Source organism: Lissotriton vulgaris, chromosome 11 (assembly GCF_964263255.1).
Source record: "Lissotriton vulgaris chromosome 11, aLisVul1.2, whole genome shotgun sequence".
NCBI classification, from domain to species: Eukaryota; Metazoa; Chordata; class Amphibia; order Caudata; family Salamandridae; genus Lissotriton; species Lissotriton vulgaris.
In genome coordinates this window covers 90,221,095-90,241,882 of record NC_141699.1, presented here as the reverse complement: position 1 = coordinate 90,241,882, position 20,788 = coordinate 90,221,095, and the positions used below count along the sequence as shown (strand labels likewise).

General features: G+C 47.3%; 1 protein-coding gene across 2 annotated transcripts in view; it reads left to right on the top strand.

Annotated features, from left to right (window-relative positions):
- The window catches only part of DERL3 (derlin 3), a 76,652-nt gene extending 56,334 nt beyond the window's left edge, over window positions 1-20,318 (top strand). For both annotated transcript variants that reach the window (XM_086942749.1, XM_086942748.1), the window contains exon 7: window positions 19,587-20,318. In XM_086942749.1, the coding sequence (XP_086798875.1) occupies window positions 19,587-19,704 (118 nt within the window). In that variant the 3' untranslated portion in view covers window positions 19,705-20,318. The remainder of the gene's footprint in view (window positions 1-19,586) is intronic.
- The last annotated feature ends 470 nt before the right edge of the window (window positions 20,319-20,788 follow it).

The following is a 20,788-nucleotide window of genomic DNA, read 5'->3' as shown; positions in this document are numbered from 1 at the left end:
CTGCAATTGATGCAGCGTAACTTTAGATGCATTTATACATATTTGCAGGGCTGCCCTGAATTTCGACACTTTGGCAGCTGGTAAACGAAAACAACCCTCACTAGAGTCCAACTCGATCCCCAGAAACTCGAGGCAAGTCGTGGGACCCACAGTTTTACCTGGTGCCAATGGCACGCCAAATCGATCCATTAATACACAAAATTCAGTCAAGGCCCGGGCACATTCGTCATCCCCAGCGGGCCCAAGGAATAGAAAGTCATCAAGGTAATGCATCACATTTCGAAAACCCGTTTCCCTCGTGTAAACCCATTGTAGAAAACTACTGAATTTCTCAAAATATGCACAAGATATAGAGCACCCCATTGCCATACACCTATCCATGTAATACAAACCTTGAAACATGAATCCCAGAAGACGTTGGTCGTCCGGGTATACCGGAAGCAAACGGAACGCTGACTCGATATCTGATTTCGCCATCAGCGTCCCGGGCCCCAGGCGATTCAAAATGGCTACGGCCTCATCAAATGATGCGTACCGCACCGAACATACCTCTGGATCAATTGCATCGTTCACAGAAAGGCCATGAGGAGCTGATAAATTGTGAATCAATCGAAACTCACCTGGGTCCTTCTTGGGGACCACCCCTAAAGGAGAACAGACAAAATTCTGTACCGGGGGAACACTAAACGGGCCGGCAACCCGACCGCGGATAACCTCTTTCCGGATCTTATCCTGTACTACAGTCGTATGCTGCAAGACGGAAAGTTGGTTTTTGCACGTCCCGACACCCTGAAAGTCCCCCACCGGGATGCGGAAACCATATGAAAAACCGTTTCGTAGCACCCCAGCAGAAGTACGATCTGGGTATTCGCTGAGCCATGGAATCATCGCCAGGGTATCAATCGGGGTTGGTAAAGGCGCCCCTCGGACTACATTAGACCTGTTTGGCGCCTCCTCTACCCCCATTTTCACCCGTTTTGGCTCTGCACGAGGACTCAGGATGGGGTGCCCCGCAACCACTACATTCGTGCTTGAATTTACAAGATCCCGGGGGCCTAGAACATTTACCTTTGTTGAAATTGAAACAGAAACCCCTCTTCCCTGTATTGCCGGCGGGCCTCGGATAATCGTCGGTACCCGTACCCGACCGAAAGGGCGTCCCCCCATATTGGCGGGAGGACTCACCAACAGTACTCCCCACCAACAGAATTTTCAACATCCCCGACTCTTTCATTTTATCCCACGTCAGAGAATCATAACAGTCCCAGGTTAAACTTTTGTTATGCTCCATCGCTTTCCTGAAAAGGTTGTCATAACAGAACCATTGGTTACCTTGGTGCGATGTCGAGTACCCCATAATTCGTGACTGATATACTGGAAACTCAGGGAGCAATTCAGGCCTACGTTCCCCCAAAATTGACGTAAAAATTCCCCAAGCATTGCCCCAGTTGCCAATATTCTCATTCACTTTAAAGGCGGCCATTTTTGCGCGCCAGACACTTGGATGCATCAGATCCTTTTGACCCTTAACAGTTTCAACCTCATAATGATCAACAAGCAAGGAGAAAATGTTTACGTATTCCCCAGCCCAAATCTTTTCCTTTATTGCCAAAGGAACATGTTGCCCCAATTTTTCTCTACGAGAGGGTGTTGACTCATCCCTCGCGATCGGCAATGGCCGCTTACCTGCACCGGACGCTGCTTCCGCCCCTCGTGGCTTGTCTATCGCCGCATCCGGCGCGGGCACCTTGGCTGTATCACGTTTCTCGCGCAACTGTTTCATGAGTGCTTGCGCTTCGGCAGCCGTGGCGCCCTCGCTACTGTCCCCCAACCACGCCGCTAACTGTGCCGCCAACTCGGGAGGCATATCCTCAGCGGATGTCGGGGTGACTACGACGGGAATCGGATTCCCTTCCTTCGGTACCGGGGCCGGTACCGGGGCTGGCGCCTCGAGCGGGGAACAGGGAACCGGGACGTCTCCCCCGACCGGCCCCCTTCTCGGCCTCTTCGGCCTCCCTCCGGCCGGTGGACGCCCCGATCCCTCCTCTCCGTCTCGCTCCGCCAACTGCTTCTTTATTTCGGACATGTCCTTCATGAGGACCCGAATCAACTGGTCAGTCGACATTCTCTTCGCGCCTTTCTTGGGCATCTTTCAGACGAAGTATCTAGAAGACAAAAAGAGAGATTAAAACGCTCAAAATTGGCTCTTCGTTCTGTCCCGAGCTCACGTGCAGCGAGGAGGTGCAGCTTCAGAGCACAAGAACAAGAGGATGTCTTCTGGTCTTGCGTCCCTTTTTATCCGTCTTCAGGGCGGGCGTATACCCGCCCCTGCCTGCCCAGAGGGCGTGGCTGGCTGCGTCAGTGTCTAGGCCAGCCCACTCTAGGGCGGGAACGGGCGCGCCCCAGCTACGCCGCTTCGGGCATACCAGCTGAGACGCGCCTCCCGCCCAAAAATGGCTTCCCGGGGGGATCGAGGCACTCGGCCATACGTTCGGGGGGACCGAGTTGGTCGCCCCTTTCCATGCGCCACCTTTACGGCACAGATGCATCACGCATCTGTGCCGTTTTTTGCCCCATGGTGCGCCGCATTGTCAAAGCAGCGCACCATGGGTGGCGGAGCTGCGGTGCACAATAACTGGCGCATACCTGGGGATGCGCCAGTTATTGTAAATCTGCCCCTTACATTATACCATAAGGGTATATTGACATATGCAGTTATTTAAAGAAATTACATCCTGTTTTTTAATTTCCCATGCTGATCATCTGCTCAGCTGCTGGCCTATAATTCATGAGACAGCTCGGAGAGTCACTTAAAATTTGCACAATTTTCTGTATTTAAACACTTTAAAAAATAAATGCAGACAGAAAACACATTGGTTTCTGTTTGTATTTATCTGTAAAAATCCGTAAAAACGGAAAACAGGGAGCCTTATTAATAATTAAGAGCAAGCGCTTTGTCAAACAATTTCTTACTGATGCAACAACGATTTTTGGCACATTATCTGCAGGTGGTGAATGGCAGCAGGGTCTTTCGTGTAGGGCAGGGGTGGAGGGAGTGGGTGGAGTCAGTTAGGGAGGGAAGGGGAATAAGTGTCCTGTCAGTGAGGAGCTTTGCACGCTCCCCTCCTTGCTGGAAAATATGGTGGGTGGGGCGGGTCCTGAGCCCTGGCTGCTGTTGCAGCCGGAGTCTAAAGCCATTTAACGGGACAGTGTTTCCAGGCAGTATAATCGGACCCTGTCTTCCAGCACCCCCAAAGAGCCAGAGACTACCATGGCAATGTGTGCTTTTTGAATCCCAAATATGTTTTTGCTTTTAGCCAATGATGTTTTTTCAGATTGAGGGAGGTCCGGTAGCTACCTCAACAGTTAAGTGTTGCAAAAACATGACAAAATAAGCATGGACAATCCAAAAAACTGTCAGCCAACACCAGACTCACTGACTTGGCCGATGCTCATTTTGATTTTACTAAAATTGTATATAAAATCATTTACTTATAGGGGCTTTTAGTCAGTGCTCTTAATCCATCAGTCCGTTGATGTTTCATTCACATTTGTATTCCTCCCACTGCAGCAGACACCATGGGGCAGTGGGTCTGCCCACTTTTGCCATTGGATAACTTCTCTGTGAGTGACGGTCTTTCACAAGGAGATCCTCCATACAAAGCAGTTCCCTTTGGTGTCAGGGGCTGCTGTTGCACAGTGCCCATAGTGAGGTCAAGAAATACTTGTTTTACCCAATGTTTGTTTTTATATTGTTTAAGAAAAACCTTGCCAAAACAAAAAAAAGCATTGACAAAGCCCAAAGGCTGGTAGCCTTTGCCAGACCTTTTATCCTTGCCAATTCTTGTTTCCATGTGTAATGGAGAACGCTTTATTTACAGAAATATGACACCAGGCAGTTGGGCCCAATGAATGCTTTTGAAGTGAATTTGGACAAGCAGAAACTATACCTGGGCTCGATTCAAAAAGAAAAGTGCACACATATGGGTTGAGTTCAACGACCCAGCCTGGGCGCACTTTTGCACTTGTTTCAGTTCATTAAACAGGTGTCATTGTATTCCTGGAAGTCTGCACTAAGAGTGCTGTTGAACCGGTCATGGCGGCCAATCTAACCTATACAAAGTGTACACTTCCGCAGTGTGAAGGGCAGCCAGATGTGCAAAGCATATTTATTTAACTTTTTTCTCCTTTGTCTACAGCACTACACAATTCGGGGGTGATCTGTTTTCTTTCCCACCCTGGAAGGGGAGCTACTCCAGCCTTTTCATGAAGTAACTCTCTGACCATTTCCCGGGTGGGAGAGTGGGTGTTAATAAACTTGTAAAGAAAACCATTACTTGTTCCTGGTATTTCCCACCCCTAATATAGGATTTTCTATGGCGGAATTCTCCACACTTTTTGCAAGTAAATCTGCAGTGGTACAACAAGGATACATATGCCTGTCCTTGATCTGCTATGAATTCTTGACAGGAGGAAATGAAGGCATTTTCTTCTGTAAACCTATCTTTACGGACGAAACCTCCTTTGTGAATCGGGCCTCCCTTTGTTTAGAGCTGGCATCGAATCGTTAACAATTGTCCTTCACGGTATGTACAAACATTTGAAAAGGCGCAGTTTAATAAATGTTGGGTAACTTGTTAAAACTTCTACTGCTGTTGGGAGTCAGTTCCAGATAAGTTGGGGATTTATGGAAAAAGTACATGCCATGTTTATTGTTCATGGAGACTTGGACATTTGATTCATGAGAGGTCTTTGCTGCATAATCCGTCGTCCCACTGGACACCTGATTTCACAAGGCAAAGCGCAGACTTGAGACCCAGGCCGCTCAACTGAATACAGGCTGTGACAGCACACATTCTCCGGTTGTGGGCTCCAGTGCAAATGTCCTGGCATCGGAGTGCAGTGATAAGAAACCAGTGCATATAACTTTGCACCCAAAAGAAGTGGTAGGAACCAGTGCGGATGACTCACCACTGCAGTGAAGTGGTAGGAACCAGTGCAGATGACTCGCCACTGGAGTGAAGTGATAGGAACCAGTGCAGATGACTCAGCACTGGAGTGAAGTGATAGGAACCAGTGCAGATGACTCAGCACTGGAGTGAATTGGTAGGATCCAGTGCAGATGATTCGCCAATGGAGTGAATTGGTAGGATCTAGTGCAGATGACTCGCCACTGGAGTGAAGTGGTAGGAACCAGTGCAGATGACTCAGCACTGGAGTGAAGTGGTAGGATCCAGTGCAGATGACTCGCCACTGGAGTGCTGTGATAGGATCCAGTGCAGATGACTCAGCACTGGAGTGAAGTGGTAGGAACCAGTGCAGATGACTCAGCACTGGAGTGAATTGGTAGGGTCCAGTGCAGATGACTCGCCAATGGAGTGAATTGGTAGGATCCAGTGCAGATGACTCGCCACTGGAGTGAAGTGGTAGGAACCAGTGCAGATGACTCAGCACTGGAGTGAAATGGTAGGATCCAGTGCAGATGACTCGCCACTGGAGTGCTGTGATAGGATCCAGTGCAGAGGACTCGGCACTGGAGTGAAGTGGTAGGAACCAGTGTTGATGACTCTATACTGGTGTGAAGTGGTAAGAACCAGTGCAGATGACTCGGCACTGGAGTGAAGTGGTAGGAACCAGTGCAGATGACGGCACTGGAGTGAAGTGATAGGATCCAGTGCAGATGACTCGGCACTGGAGTGAAGTGGTAGGAACCAGTGTAGATGACTTTCTACTGGAGTGAACTGGTAAGAACCAGTGCAGATGACTCGCCACTGGAGTGAAGTGATAGGATCCAGTGCAGATGACGGCACTGGAGTGAAGTGATAGGATCCAGTGCAGATGACTCGCCACTGGAGTGAAGTGGTAGAATCCAGTGCAGATGACTCACCATTGGAGTGCTGTGATAGGAACCAGTACTGATGACTCGCCACTGGAGTGAAGTGGTAGGAACCAGTACTGATGACTCACCACTGGAGTGCTGTGATAGGAACCAGTACTGATGACTCGGCACTGGAGTGAAGTGGTAGGAACCAGTGTAGATGACTCAGCACTGGAGTGTAGTGATAGGATCCAGTGCAGATGACGGCACTGGAGTGAAGTGGTAGGAAAGTGCAGATGACTCGCCACTGGAGTGCTGTGATAGGATCCAGTACAGATGACTCACCACTGGAGTGCTGTGATAGGAACCAGTACTGATGACTCACCACTGGGGTGAAGTAGTAGGAACCAGTACAGATGACTCAGCACTGGAGTGTAGTGATAGGATCCAGTGCAGATGACGGCACTGGAGTGAAGTGGTAGGAAAGTGCAGATGACTCGCCACTGGAGTGCTGTGATAGGATCCAGTGCAGATGACTCAGCACTGGAGTGAAGTGGTAGGAACCAGTGTAGATGACTCAGCACTGGAGTGTAGTGATAGGATCCAGTGCAGATGACGGCACTGGAGTGAAGTGGTAGGAAAGTGCAGATGACTCGCCACTGGAGTGCTGTGATAGGATCCAGTACAGATGACTCACCACTGGAGTGCTGTGATAGGAACCAGTACTGATGACTCACCACTGGGGTGAAGTGGTAGGAACCAGTACAGATGACTCAGCACTGGAGTGAAGTGATTTGGATCCAGTGCAGATGACGGCACTGGAGTGAAGTGGTAGGAAAGTGCAGATGACTCGCCACTGGAGTGCTGTGATAGGATCCAGTACAGATGACTTGGCACTGGAGGGAATTGATCGTAATAAAACTTAGAAGAGGGAAAAGTTACTTTCTATTAAAAGTCTGGGTGTAATATGGGAGCCCTCGCCATGGACATGACATATATTCTCCTAATGGTTGGGAGATCCTACAGCACTTATTTTCTGTAAAACATCTCTTTTGGTCCTTATTTCGTGTTTTTGCACTGGGTTCCATTTTACCATTAGGTTATTAAACAAGGGCTGTTTCCAAACAAACTTCTTTTCATTTACATAAAATACATGCATTTTACAGAAATCAAATCACAACTCTCTTTTTTTTACAGTAACAAATATTCTAATTTACCACAGCGACGATTACCATTACAACGCAAACCCCAACCACGCATTACATTACTACCCCTCAGCACTATCCATCCCTGAAAAACCATTACTAGCCCATACACTGCCCAATCCCTGAACCCTAAATAACGTTGAAATATCGTTACACTACCCATGCCTGTACCAAAAACACCTCCATTTACCCCTTTACACTACTCATTCCTGAATACTAAAAACTAATTGCTACCTTTATACACTACTCATTCCTTAATCCTAGATACTTCTTTCTACCCCTACATATCACCCATCTCTGAACCCTAAAAGCCCCTTGACACCATTATACACTACCCATCCCTAAACCCTAAAAACCCTTAGCACGCAAATGTGCCTTCCAAAAACCACTTACTTCCCCTAGACTCTATCCATCACTGAACGTATGACGTATGACATTTGCAAATGGGGGAACATTTCAAATGTATCCAAAATGATTTAACCATATATCTTGTGATCAAGCCATATCAAACAAACATTTAACACCACAAGCATATGAATTACTGCCTGGAAAAAAAGACTACTTCCAAAGAGGGGTGGGGGATAAAGCAGTGTAAGGAAGAAGCGATGGCTAAAGTTTCATGTAATTCTGCTTCAAGGGTTTCAGTTTTAACTGATTTATACCAATAAAAACCCACTGAAAGAAAGTAGTGTTTAATTAAAACTAATAAATACCACATTTTTCCTTGGGCTTGGAACATTCCATCTGAAAAGTCAGTGTTGCTTCATTCCTCTGACATGCACCTGTGCACTCTGCCCAGCATCCGCCTGTCTTTTCATTTCAACATGCTGTGTGGTATTTTACAGCACAGGAGCACTGCCTGGAAATGTGGGTTAGTCAGGCAGGCATGCAGGCGAGCCAGTGGGAAAGAAGCACATATAAGTGGAGCTATTTGAGAAGAATAGCAGACTAACCAGAGGATCAAAAAGCATATTTTTTAAATATTATTCTGTGCCTCGCTAACACTGCACTGCACTTCACTTACTGAATCTTGGCTCCTCCTATTTCCGCAGTCTATTCTCCTCACCACACTAAAGCCACATTCAGACGTGCATGGTACCACAGTGCCCGGATCCCCAGTCGTGCTACACTTGGTCTGCTGTGCCTGGAAAGTTTTTTTTCTATTTTGGCAGCCAAGTTCAATGATTCGCCAAGAAGTAAAAAATTAGAATTTTGTGAAAACCTGAAATGTTTCATGACTTTTGATTAGTCATAGATAAACCAATCAACGGTTTTCAATTCTGAATCACCAAGGCATCCTCAATCAGGCGGACCCACTCACACTGAAGTGTTGTTTGACTGCGGCCTGCGAAACTATAAGATTAAAAGCCCCATATCTAGCTCAGAGGATACATGATCTTAGTCTCTGGCGGCCACCCCATATTTACTCCAGGTCTTTGGGGTTTAAAGGACCTCAGTAAATTCACACAGCTTATCCACAGGCTACAGACACATGCCTCAAATCTCAATAGTCCCTTTCCATTTAGTCACTGATCGCTGGCCCTACATTTTGTGGGGTTGATTTGGGTTTCTTGGCAAACATGTAATTTTGATACATGAATGAAAATTTCCGTTTGTGACGTGACAGAGGTCATCAGTATATAATGATTTTTTTATTAAGTGCAAACTGTCGCTGAAACTGTATCCTGGCACTATGAGTAAGCAGGCAGCATATACAGGCGGGAGATAAACCGAACAAGAGAACTAACAGGAGAGGTGGGCCTTCAAGGTGTGCCAGCAGGACATTTCAGAGTTGAACTCAAAAAGCTCATCCACCATCATTTGAAGGATTGTGCCATAAACAAATTGAGAGAAACTTATCTCAGCGAAAGAACAGGCTTGTACAGTACAAGTAGATCAGAGAGCAAGGCCAGGCCCGATCTATAAAATGTTCTCTGGACAAAGCAAGGAACCTTCACCTAGATGTGCTTTTTAACTTGTAACCAGTGAAGCGCGTTAGACGTGATCAAAGTTCAAAAACCCACAAGTCATTCAGAGTGCCATAGTTTTTTTTTATAAAGCTTTATTTTTCCCAATTTTATATACAAGAACGAAATAATCAGTACATTACAGATTATAGCATCGGCATTATTAACAAAAAGAAAAAAACATGCATATCAAATCAAGTTGTAAAGGCATTACAGTCACTGATGTAAAGGGACAGTGCATTATGGGCAGAAAGCAATGACAGAGATCAAAAGCAGACAATAGAAAGATTTACAACACTCGGAGACAATACCTTCTACATGAACGGAAGTATCATAAACATCACCACAATGACAGCGGCAACTAATAAAGGCAGATCAACCATACAGGCATATGTTACAAAACCAGCGTCTAGCAGACCCCTTCAGGAACAATGCCGCTTGCTGTCTGTGAGTGTGTATCGGATTGTTTCTTGACAATGTAATCCCTATATGGGCCCCAAATGTCCACTGGTCGTGACGAAGAGTGGAGTATTCCTCACAGTTAACGTTACAAAAAGCCAAGCTTCTGAGCCACTCCTGCAGTGTTAGGGCTCTCTTGCTACCCCGCAACAAAGCAACCTCTCTTTTAGCCAAAAGGAAGCCCAGCGGTGCCAGCTTCCTGACTGCCCGGGGAAAATTGGCCACATAACCCAGTAGTAGGATCTCAGGGGTGGGCAAGAGCTGCACAGAAAGTATGTTGCCTAGTGTGGTGTGGACCAGGGACCAGTATTGGTGTATCTTGAGACACGTCCAGGCGAGGTGAGCAAAATCAGCAAAGGAAACTCTGCACTTCTGACAGTGGTGGGGCCCATTGTGATCAATTCTATGTGAACGTGCAGGTGTGTGATACATTCTACGAAGAAACTTAAAATGAAGTCGTTTGTGCCTGCTGTTCAAAGAGATCTCCTTGGTACCCCTACAGCACTGCTCCCATTGGTCGTCGTCAGTAATTGGCCTTCTCAAATCCACCTCCCAAGCCGCACGCACCTTGGTGTCAGAAACAGGCATGGAGGCCCCACATTGTTTGTATAATTTGGAGATCAAATGTGCGCCAGTAGGATTCTGGATAAGCAGAGTTAATGGTGGGGTCGGTTCGGGGGCTGTAGGGAATGAAGGGAATGTGGCTCGAAGCATGGAGTGCATAAGAGTCAAAACAAAGGTGTCCATAAAGGAGCGTTCGGTGAATCGGGCATCCTGTAGTACCGAGAAGGCATGGCCTTCAGGGAATAGGTCGCCTATCGTGCGAATGTAAAATTTCTCCAGTGTGCGTTGGATGAAGATCTCACCCGTTATTGGAAGCAGCGAGGGGTTAGGTAGAGGTAATGCCAGGGAATACAGCCTTTCAAGGCCCAGCAGTCTTCACAGCCTGTCCCATGCCCAGCATGTGGTCGATACAGTTTGAATGTCTTGGGGGTCCAGAGGGAATCCCGTAGGTAGGACATAACATAACATAACACATAACAGGGTCAAAGTCTGTCAGTTCACCCGAGGTGTTATGTCCCCCCAGACAAGGCGCAGTAAGAGTGTATGCAGTTGTGAAAAAAAGGTTTTTGTAAGTGGGATGGGAATATTATTAAAAAGATATAAGAGCCGAGGGAGGACTACCATTCAAATTATGGCAACCCTCCCAGCCATTGACAATGGCAAGCCGAAGCCATTTCACAATTTAGGACTCAAGGGAGCTGATCGCCCTACCGTAATTCAGCCTAATCATGGTAGTGGTGTCGAGTTGAATATAAACTCCAAGATATTTGCCCCGTCTTGGCACCACTCAAGCGGGAATTCACAGGCCCCTGAAGTCGTGCTGGCTGTTAGTGGAAAAATATTCGACTTATGCCAGTTGAAATTGAGCCCGGAAAACTTGTCGAAGCGAATGATTTCCAAAACTAAGGGTTCGAGATTAAGCTGGGGCATTCCACAGTACAAAATAGTATCATCCGCATAGAGCGAGATCAAGAGGGGGCCAGTACAAAATTGTATGCCACGGTGCAGGTGTTTTTCCTGGAAGTGGCGTACCAGTGGATCCATCGCCAAAATAAAAAGCAGTGGGGATAAGGAGCAGCCCTGCCACGGGACAGAGTGAAAGGGCCGGAAAGAGAGCCGTTCAGGCGCAATCTAGCAGTCGGCCGGGTGTACAGCAGAGCCACTGCCGAGACGAAGCATTCGGGCATGCCCATACGTCGCATGATGGACAGGAAAAAGGGCCACTCGAGGGAATCAAATGCCTTTTTGGCATCAAGGAGGATAGCGGCAGCGGGTGTGGCGGGATCGCCGACTGTGCCGGCGAAATGATGGATTCCATTAATAAGCACAATCGTATCGCAATTACCTTGGCCATTATCTTATAATCAAGATTTAATAAAGACAACAGCCTATAGGAGTTAAATAGTTTAGGGTCCCTGCCTGGCTTGGGGAGGAGAATAATGACCACTTCCCCAAATGTTGGGGTAAGGATACCCACCTCTAATGCCTCAGCATACACCTCCAACAGTCTCGGAACTAAGACATCTTTATAGGCTTTAAGGCTTTATAAAAATGTGTGGAAAAGCCGTCAAGACCGGGGGCTGAGGAGCCTCGCAATGCATCGATGGCCTCCAATATGCTGTCCTGGGTAATGGGAACGGCCAAAAAGTCCTGCATGTATCGTTCTAAGTAGACCATTGCTATCTCTGCTAGATAGTTCCCCTGTTCCTGTAGATCCCCAGTCAGTCTGGAAGTATATAATGTTTTGTAATATGATAGAAAGGAATTGCATATATCTGGGGTAGAGTGTAGTAGAGTGTCATTAGGGCCAACTATTTCTGTGATATAAGCTGAGTCTCGTGGGGGGCGAAGAGTATGAGCCAAAAATCTACCAGGTCTTTCGCCCTCTCCACATCATCGCGCAATGTCTTGTTTATTAAGGAACAATAACTCACTTTCTGCAGCCTCCCTAAATTCGAGCAGCAGGGCCAAGCGTCTAACCTCTCCTGCACTGGATCCAGTGACCGTTAACTCTCAGTCCAGGGCAGTGATGTCTGCCTCAACACGATTCAAGGTGGAACGAAGATCCCGCAGGACTCCTGCATTTTTGGCAATACAAACTCCTCTGAAATAAGCCTTGAACCCCTCCCAGAGAACTGCCCAGGTGTCCACCGATCCAGTGTTGTTTTTGAAATAATCTTCAATGGCCTGTCTAACTTCTTCGTTAAAAACCGGATCTAGGAACGCGTTTCCAGGGAAGCGCCATTGCCTTTCGTATCCACCCGGCCTGGGAATATTGAGCTTGAGAACAATCGGAGAGTGGTCCGAGCGTGTGCGGGGCAAAGTAAGCAGCCCTCCCATCCATCCAGCAATTACCGGGGAGACTAACCAGTAATCTATCCTGGTCCACGTATTGTGAAACCCTGAATAGTACTTGAATTACGGAAGCTGTGCATGCATTTTGTTTTCAATATCTATTAGAGAAAAATTAGTGCATATGTCGTGGAGGGCTTGTCAGAAGCTTGTCGTGGAGGGCTTGTCGGAGGGCTTAGTGTCAGGGGAAGTGGAAGTGCTATCCCAGGAAGGATTCATCAGTAAGTTGAGATCACCCCCTAGTATCAACAGTCCAGGATCAAATGAGAGGAGCCGCACCTGCTGCTCATGGAAAAAGGTTGGAGAGTACACATATGGACCTTAAATACCTACAAAGGAGATCCTGTTTCCCAACAGGGAACCCGTAACAATCAGTGTTTGACCCTCAACGTCAGTCAAGGTCTTGTGTAGTGAAAAGGGAACACACTTATGTATGAACTAGCAGCCCGTCCCGACGTTGTCCGGGTATGAATTGCTGCCTGCCAGTATTATATTGTTTTGTAGGATTTCGTTTCCATAGCATTTCTTATCTGTGACAGGCCTGTGAAACTCTCCGATTCACAGTGCACTGCGATGCACTTAAGAGTGCGCGTTCAGTAGTGTATGAACTTGAGTTTCCCTACTTAATTTTTCCTTGCAATATTATATAGCACGAACTCGACAACATGGCATGAGCACAATTTACATTACAGAACAACACATTAATTTGAGGTAGGCACGGGGAGACAAAGCGATTTGCCTGGAATCACAGGATGTTGAGGTGATGCCGAGATTCGAACGTAGCTCCCCAGCTCTAAAGTTCGCAATTCTCGAACTTGTGGCGGGAGGTGTGTCTAAAAGTGTATGTCGGTGCTGGCCATCAATAAGAGAGACCTGTGCATTTTTGAAATGGGTGGTGAAAAAATAGGAGTATGTTGCTGGAGATGTGGGCCGCCGTGCCACCAATCTACTTACCGGGGGAGAGTAAACACCCATTACTCCGCAACTTTCTTTCCGCATACCATCACTCCTCATACTTTCATTACGAAAGTACCATGACTCCGCAATGCCATTATAACGCATGGCATTACATTTTATATGCTTTTACCACACAATCATTTATAACGAAATTAGTTGTAAATGCATGAATGGTAAAAACATGTTTTTTTTAATGTTTGGATATGGTAAGTATGGGTATAGGGGTATATGTTTTGGGGTACTGAGGTATATGTTTTGGGGTGTTTAGGTATTTTAAGGGTTCAGATATAGTTTTGGGGTGGGGGTCAAGGGGTAGTTTTAGGGTTTAGGGATAGGTATGGGTTTTGGGGTACAGGGGTATTTTTAGGGTTCAGGGCTAGGTTTGGGTTTTGGGGTATAGGGGTATTTTTAGGGTTCAGGGGTAGGTTTGGGTTTTGGGGTACAGGGGTATTTTAAGGGTTCAGGGCTAAGTTTGGGTTTTGGGGTACAGGGGTATTTTTAGGGTTCAAAGCTAGGTTTGGGTTTGGGGTACAGGGGTATTTTAGGGTTCAGGGGTAGGTTTGGGTTTTGGGGTACAGGGTTATTTTTAGGGTTCAGGGCTAGGTTTGGGTTTTGAGGTACAGGGGTATTTTAAGGGTTCAGGGGTAGGTTTGGGCTTTGAGGTACAGGGGTACTTATAGGGTTCAGGGCTAGGTTTGGGTACAGGGGTATTTTTAGGGTTTAGGGATAGGTTTGGGTTTTGGGGTACAGGGTATATTTATAGGTTTAAGATGGGTTAGTGTTTAAGGGTGTTGGGGTATTTTAAGGAGTAAGGGTGGGTTATGATTATGGGGTGCAGGGGTATTTAAAGGGAGCAGGGTGGGATTAGCATACAATATGAGACATGGCATGAAGGGCGGAACGTACCACACGCCCCCAGCGTTTGCCACGCCCCCAGCACACGCCCACAGCACAACACAGACACGCCCACAAGGGACTACTTTGCTGGCATGGTTCTTTTACCTTTTAAATGTATATGGTGGGCGTCTGCATAGCCTATGTCCTTCTGCTGCAACTGCCCTTTCCAACGCTGTATTGTGTGTTGTGATTGGTGCTGTGGTTCCTGAGATTACCCGCCTCAAAGGTTTGGGCTCTCTCTTCATTATAGAAGTATAGATTGTGCATACTGCAGTCCACAGGAAAGCGCCTTATATGTGGTATTACCAGACACCAGAAATTCTGGGCAACATCTCCCTGGTTGACATTCTGGAATTTATATTTGCCCATTTGAAAAATGAAAGCAAAGTTGTTACAAAAAATGAAAATGTCTCCACATTTTTTATGCCTTCATCAGGCTGCAATGAGGTATTGATGCAGGGTTTGCACCAATACATTGCCCGAAATCTGCTGAATAAATCAATCATGTAGTTTGTATGGAAGCTCAAAGAGACCAAGGAGGTACAGGTGCTTGAACAACCTAATCCAAAACTTTTGAAAAAAGCTCCGGTACAGAGGAACACAAATACTCCGGCAGTCAAAAGGTTAAAGCAAACAGAAAACATGCAGTTTATAGATAAAGGGACCTGTTCCAAGAATGTGTTAATCAAGATCTTTTACTAAGAAATCAAACTATGAAAGAAAAAACATGTTTTTAAAGGGGGCGGTCAGGTCTTAAAGCCTTATGGTGATACATCAAGTAGGCGGTTGACGTTGTCTATAATTTCAGACTATGAAGCACAAAAATAGAGTATCACACAATTAGTCCAGAGTAGGTTTATCATTTAAATGTGCTACTGTGTAAGAAATAATTTGTAATGCAGCAACTTGGCTTCCTCTAACATTTTTATTAATGGCTAGCAGCCCGTCCCGACGTTGTCCAGGGAATAAAGAGAATGTGTGCAATGGTGTTTGTTTGTTTCTAGAAATTGTGGTGGAGGCGTTGTTCACCAAAGATATTGCACGTCATCTTTTACCTTTGTACTTCATCACTGCGCATTACAAATGCCATTTCATTCATTCATCACTGAAAACCTGGCTTTTCATTAAAGCATACCAGTAAGCTCTGTTTCTGACTACTGACAGCTAGTTATTTGAGTTAGGCGCCTTGACGCCCATTGGGCATAGTTGCGCATTACAAATGCCATTTCATCTGTGACTAGTCCTTTGGTGTGTCCGCTTGTGCAGCAGTGAGCGTCAGGAACTGGCCGAGTGAGAAGTGCCTAAACGCCGACTGCAAACTTTCCTGAGCGCTACCTCCCACCCCCCCTCTGAGCTTTACAATGAAGCAGGCAAAGGATGCGAAACGTTCCCGAGTGCTACCTCCCACCCCCCCCTCGGAGCTTCCCGAGTGCTACCTCCCACCCCCCCCTCGGAGCTTTACAATGAAGCAGGCAAAGGATGTGAAACGTTCCCGAGTGCTACCTCCCACCTCCCACCCCCCAATGAAGCAGGCGTCTTATAATGCAGACGCTCACACACAACAACGTTGAAGGGCACGCAGACGTCACGACGTGCACGAACGCTAATCTCATCACAGTGAGATTAGCGTTAGTGCACGTCGTGAGGTGTGCGTGCTGTTTAGCGTTCTTGTGTGTGGCCGTGTACATTGTGGTCTCTGAACACACGCCCACCCACACGCCCACCTCAATGTTTTTCTACCCGGACAACGTTTTTAGGCTGCATGCGCCTGTGAACGCACACGCCCACCCACACACCCACTTTTTTTCTACGCGGACAACGTTGTGAGGCTGCATGCGTCTCTGAACTCAAACGCCCACCCACACACCCCCGACATGCCCGCGCCAACGCCCATGCCCACAAGGGACTACTTTACCCTAATGTTGTTTGTCCTTTGTAAATGTATATGGTGGCCAGATGTATAGCCTATGTCCATCTCCTCAAACTCCCCTTTCCAACTGTGTATTGTATGTTCTGATTGGTGCTGTACTTCTAGAGTTTACCCGCCTCAAAGGTTCCCAGTTCTCTCTTTATTATAGTAGTATAGATATAGCAACCCCCCTAGCATACCGACTATATTTAGAAAAACATCTGTGGGAACCCCAAGCCTTCGCAATGGGAGCATGGTCTGAATCGGACAAATGCGTCTCCTGCATGAACACGATATCAATGTTGTGTCTGAATATGTAGTTGAGAACTTGTCTTCGCTTTTTAGTATTGTTTAGACCCCTAACGTTCCATGACATCAAAGAGAGCTCGGAAGGACCGGGCTGATGCCCTAGCTTAACCATCGGAGAGCCGTAACTATAATCGCACCGCAATGCATGCAAATCTCCTGCCGTAAACTAGCACGCGAGCAATGACTGTAAAAGAAACAATGAATATGCACAAATATCCTACCCACCACCCAGCCTCCTACTGACCCCATAGAGGCAGACCCCATCTTGCCTAGTCAAATATGTGTGCAATATAAACAGACCCATTACAAGGGAAAACAAATGTGTACAACGCAAAAAAGGCATACATAACAGAGAAACTTTGGTATTCACCATAGGGCGCGCCAACGCCACGCCGGCCGGGCAGTAAGAAATATGAACTCAGCATGTAGGTTAGAACTGCCAATATAAGCTAAATATAGCAGAATATAGTGATAACTGCGATAATCATTCAGCCAGTCCCAGGGTTGGAGAAGAGTTCAACACTGTCCTGCGAGCCCCCTGAGACGGGGAGACAGAGCGGGGCACGCTGGTCGCCCCAGAGTGTTTCCTCTTGTGTTCTTGGCAAAATTCCTGCGCCTCAGTGGGAGTATCGAATTTACAAAATCTGCCTTCCACATCGACTTTTAACCTCGCCGGGTAAAGCATGCCGTATTTCAGACCCAAGTTCTTCAGGGTTGCTTTGACTCCATTGAATTTGCATCTTGCCTCCTGAACCATGATGGTGAAGTCAGGGAAAAAGGCCAATTTGTTCTCCTGCCATTGGACGTCCCCCTTGTCGCGAGCCTAACGGAGAACAGCATCTCTATCTCTGAAATTCATGAGTCTGGCAATGATGGGATGCGGGGGAAGGCCCGGCCGCGGATGGGGCCCCAGCGATCTGTGGGCGCGCTCCACCAGGAACCCCTGTGTGAACGTGTCCCTACCAAACAGTTCTGTAAGCAATTGTTCCACAAAGGTGTCCATGCGACCAGTGGAGGTAATCTCCGGAACTTCAATGATTCGGATATTATTTCTGCGGCTGCGCGCCTCCAAATCCTCATTCTTAATAGCAACGTCTTTGAGGATCTTCTCCACCCTATCCAGCCGCTTCAGTGAGGATGATGCGCCGTCTTCGATGTCCGATACCCTTACCTCCACAACATCTAGTCTCCGATCGTGTGCTGAAATCTTAGTCCCCATGTCAGCTAATTTCTTGTCAAGGTCATCAAAGTGGCTGTCCAGTGCTTTGAAACCGGCCATCATTTCGTTGAGCATGGCCGTCGCAAGAGTGGCAGGGGCTTCCGCGTCATTCGAGCCCATAGTCCCATCAGCCTGGCCAGTAGGGACATCCGAGGAGATCCAGGGACTTTGTCGAACTGAAGCATGCGTTGCTTAGGGTCCTTCGTCCCCTTTCTTTAGGGAGGGGAAAGAGACTTGTCAGTGGTCTGGCAGAACCGCAGCTACAGGTGAATCAGAGGGCAGGGAGGCGCAGTCTGAGCATGCGAGGGAGCCTCCGCCTACGTGATAGGCAGCGATACCAACTTGTGGTGGATGACGCCGTCTGACTATAGCGGCGACGCTGGCCAGCGGATAAAAAGCGGAAGGGCTCCCAAGGAAGAACAGTGGTGCGGCAATACAAGTCCAATGGCAGGACTGGGTAAGAGCACAGGGGAGAGTGTGGTTGGCAAAAGCAGCAAAACAACAGTGATCCATACAGGACAGAGTGGACCGAGGAGTGGAGGCAGGTACTAGTCTGAGGGCACCGGTGGAGCGCCAAGACACACAGAGGCGCCAGTGGGATCCGCCAGTACAAGCAGAGAAAACCCCCAGTGATCAACAGCTAGCAGGGGAACTCTAAGGCCTCAGGAGCTGTCAGCGTATCCAATGCCACATCAAAGCTGATGAAGCATATGGCTGCATACACGCTTGCGTGTGTCTACCCCAAAGCAGGCCGTCTCATTCGTGGCAGTTAGGCGGCCAGGGGAGGTCGGGGGGGGGGAGCCAGCACGACCGATGAGGATCAGCGCCGCCGCCGCCTCAGTCAGGAGAACTGGGGCCTCCCCGCTAGCCCGTCTTGCCCTCCACCACAACCCACAGGCCAGGCCCCGGCGCGGACACGCCCACCAGGCCAGAAAGACCCCGAAAGCACCCCGCGCCCGTCTGGGCCAAGCCCGCAGCCGCAGCAGGAGGGACGGGGGAGGAAAGCACTCAGGAGGAGCGGGGAAAGAGCACAGGGCAGCGCTAAGCACCCACCAGGGCCACACTCACCACCGCCACAGACGCGATGTCGTTGCCGGGAAAGGCAGCCAGGCCACATCCGCTCTTCGTGCCGGTCTGCCTCACGCCTGCCCCATTCGTCATTGCCGCCCGGATCCGGCATCAGGTTGTTCCCCTCGGTCCCTGGCAGCAGATGGAAGGTGTCTGCTGGAGCAGGAATGCTCCTACATCAGGGGAAAGCAAGTTAGTTTAGCCCGGCCGGCGGAGCTTTAGGCAAAGGCGGCCATCTTGGTCGCCTCCATGACCACACCCCCCATTCAGAGTGCCATGTTTGCAGCCTTTCCACAAGTTCTTCAGGAAGGCCCATGTGCATAACTTTGCGATAGCCAATATGCGAAAGGATAATGGGCACTACCAATAGAGGCTTAGAATTTTTTAGAGTTAAAAGAGACCCGACAAGCGTGACCCATTTAGGTGTTGGCCAATGTGAGGACTAGCCAGGAGAAACACCCCAAGAGGTGTGACAAATGATCTTTGAGAGCATAGAGACAATGCAAGAAAATGCATACTTTGCACAACGAAGGGCTCCTTGAGTAACATAGTGCTGTTGTTATGGAGTGTCTAACACCCGTGTGAGCTATAAAAACCTAGATCCTGTTGTCCTAAAAGAGAAGGGGCTTTGTTGCCATGCTGGTATGCATATTGATATGTATGCAGGGCTCTCTGTATGGTATGGAGCACGGATAATAAATATCATTGATGTTCTGTGGATATATATATATCCAAACATCTAACACTTGGGTTTCCAGTATGCTACCTTTTAGAAATACAATGAATGCAATCTATTTCTGTTTGCTATTTGGGAGGAGCAGACCATTGAAGGCCTAACTTCTGTTTTCTTCATCCCCATTAGGAAGCTGATCTTTGAGGTACCAGAAGAGGATCCCAATTACAACCCTTTGCCTGAAGACCCGACAGAGCGACAACCAGACGCAGACCATGAACCTGATCAAGACCTTAATGAACAATAATGCCAAAGCCCTTCTGCCCATGCCCTCTAAATGACTGCCCAGATGAACTTGTGTGTGTACTCCTTACACACAACTTGCAAGTGTTTCCCCTTTTTGGACTTTGAAAGATACTGTAAGACACTTTGAAAGAACATGCAATACAGAGCCAATCAAATTTCATGGTTTAAATACTAGATCATGTCTACCAGCAAAGCCTGCTCATTTTATATTTGAACAATTATATATTTGCTAATTTGTTTAGCGTGCAGTTGTGCAGTAAAAGGGATTAGGTACAGCTTATTATTCTCCTCTCAAGGAGTTTTGGCTGATTTGGAGTGATCCTGCTTACGATCTTTGCTGAATAAATACTGTATTATCAGTCATTTTGTTCATTGGGATGAGTTCTGAGCAATCAGTAGTAATGTTATCAATGAATGAAGACTACTTCTGAGGTGTTCTGTTAACCTAAAAATGATTTGCTGGTGCACAGAATAGACGCAAGGACATCAGGATCACCACTTGGAGAAAGCTATATTTTCAACCTTTTCTGAAAGGCTAGGTATTTCTGCTGAAAGACAATCCAGGAAAGTATTGCAATGCTTGACGGCCAGAAAATAAAAAATATAACTTGCCAACCAATTGTGATCAGTTTATATTTGAAACAGTAAGTAGCCTGGCAAAAGCTGACCTTAGAGCGCTAAACGGAGAGCATAACGTCACTGATAAATGAAGAGAAGAGCTTTTGTTTTCACAACACAGTGACTGATATAAACAGAGTTCAAACCTCCGATTTTGGCCTCTGGGAACAAGTGAAGGGTGGCCACATAAGATGAAACAAGCATGTAAGGGAATGTCACCATCTTGAATATTTCCCCTCAGGAATCACTTGTATCCTCTTTGCCAATTGTCCTTTTTAGGGATACAAGGGTTAACTCCAAGTATCCCTACTTTTGGTGTCAACTGTCTCACTTTTCTGATTCCTGGCTTCCTTCAAACTCTGTATTTAAGGGAGAGGAAATGTATTACCATAATGATGTATAGCCGAGAGGAGGAACAGCCACCATCCAGAAAGAGACTGTACAGTGTACCTCCGACAATACCATCA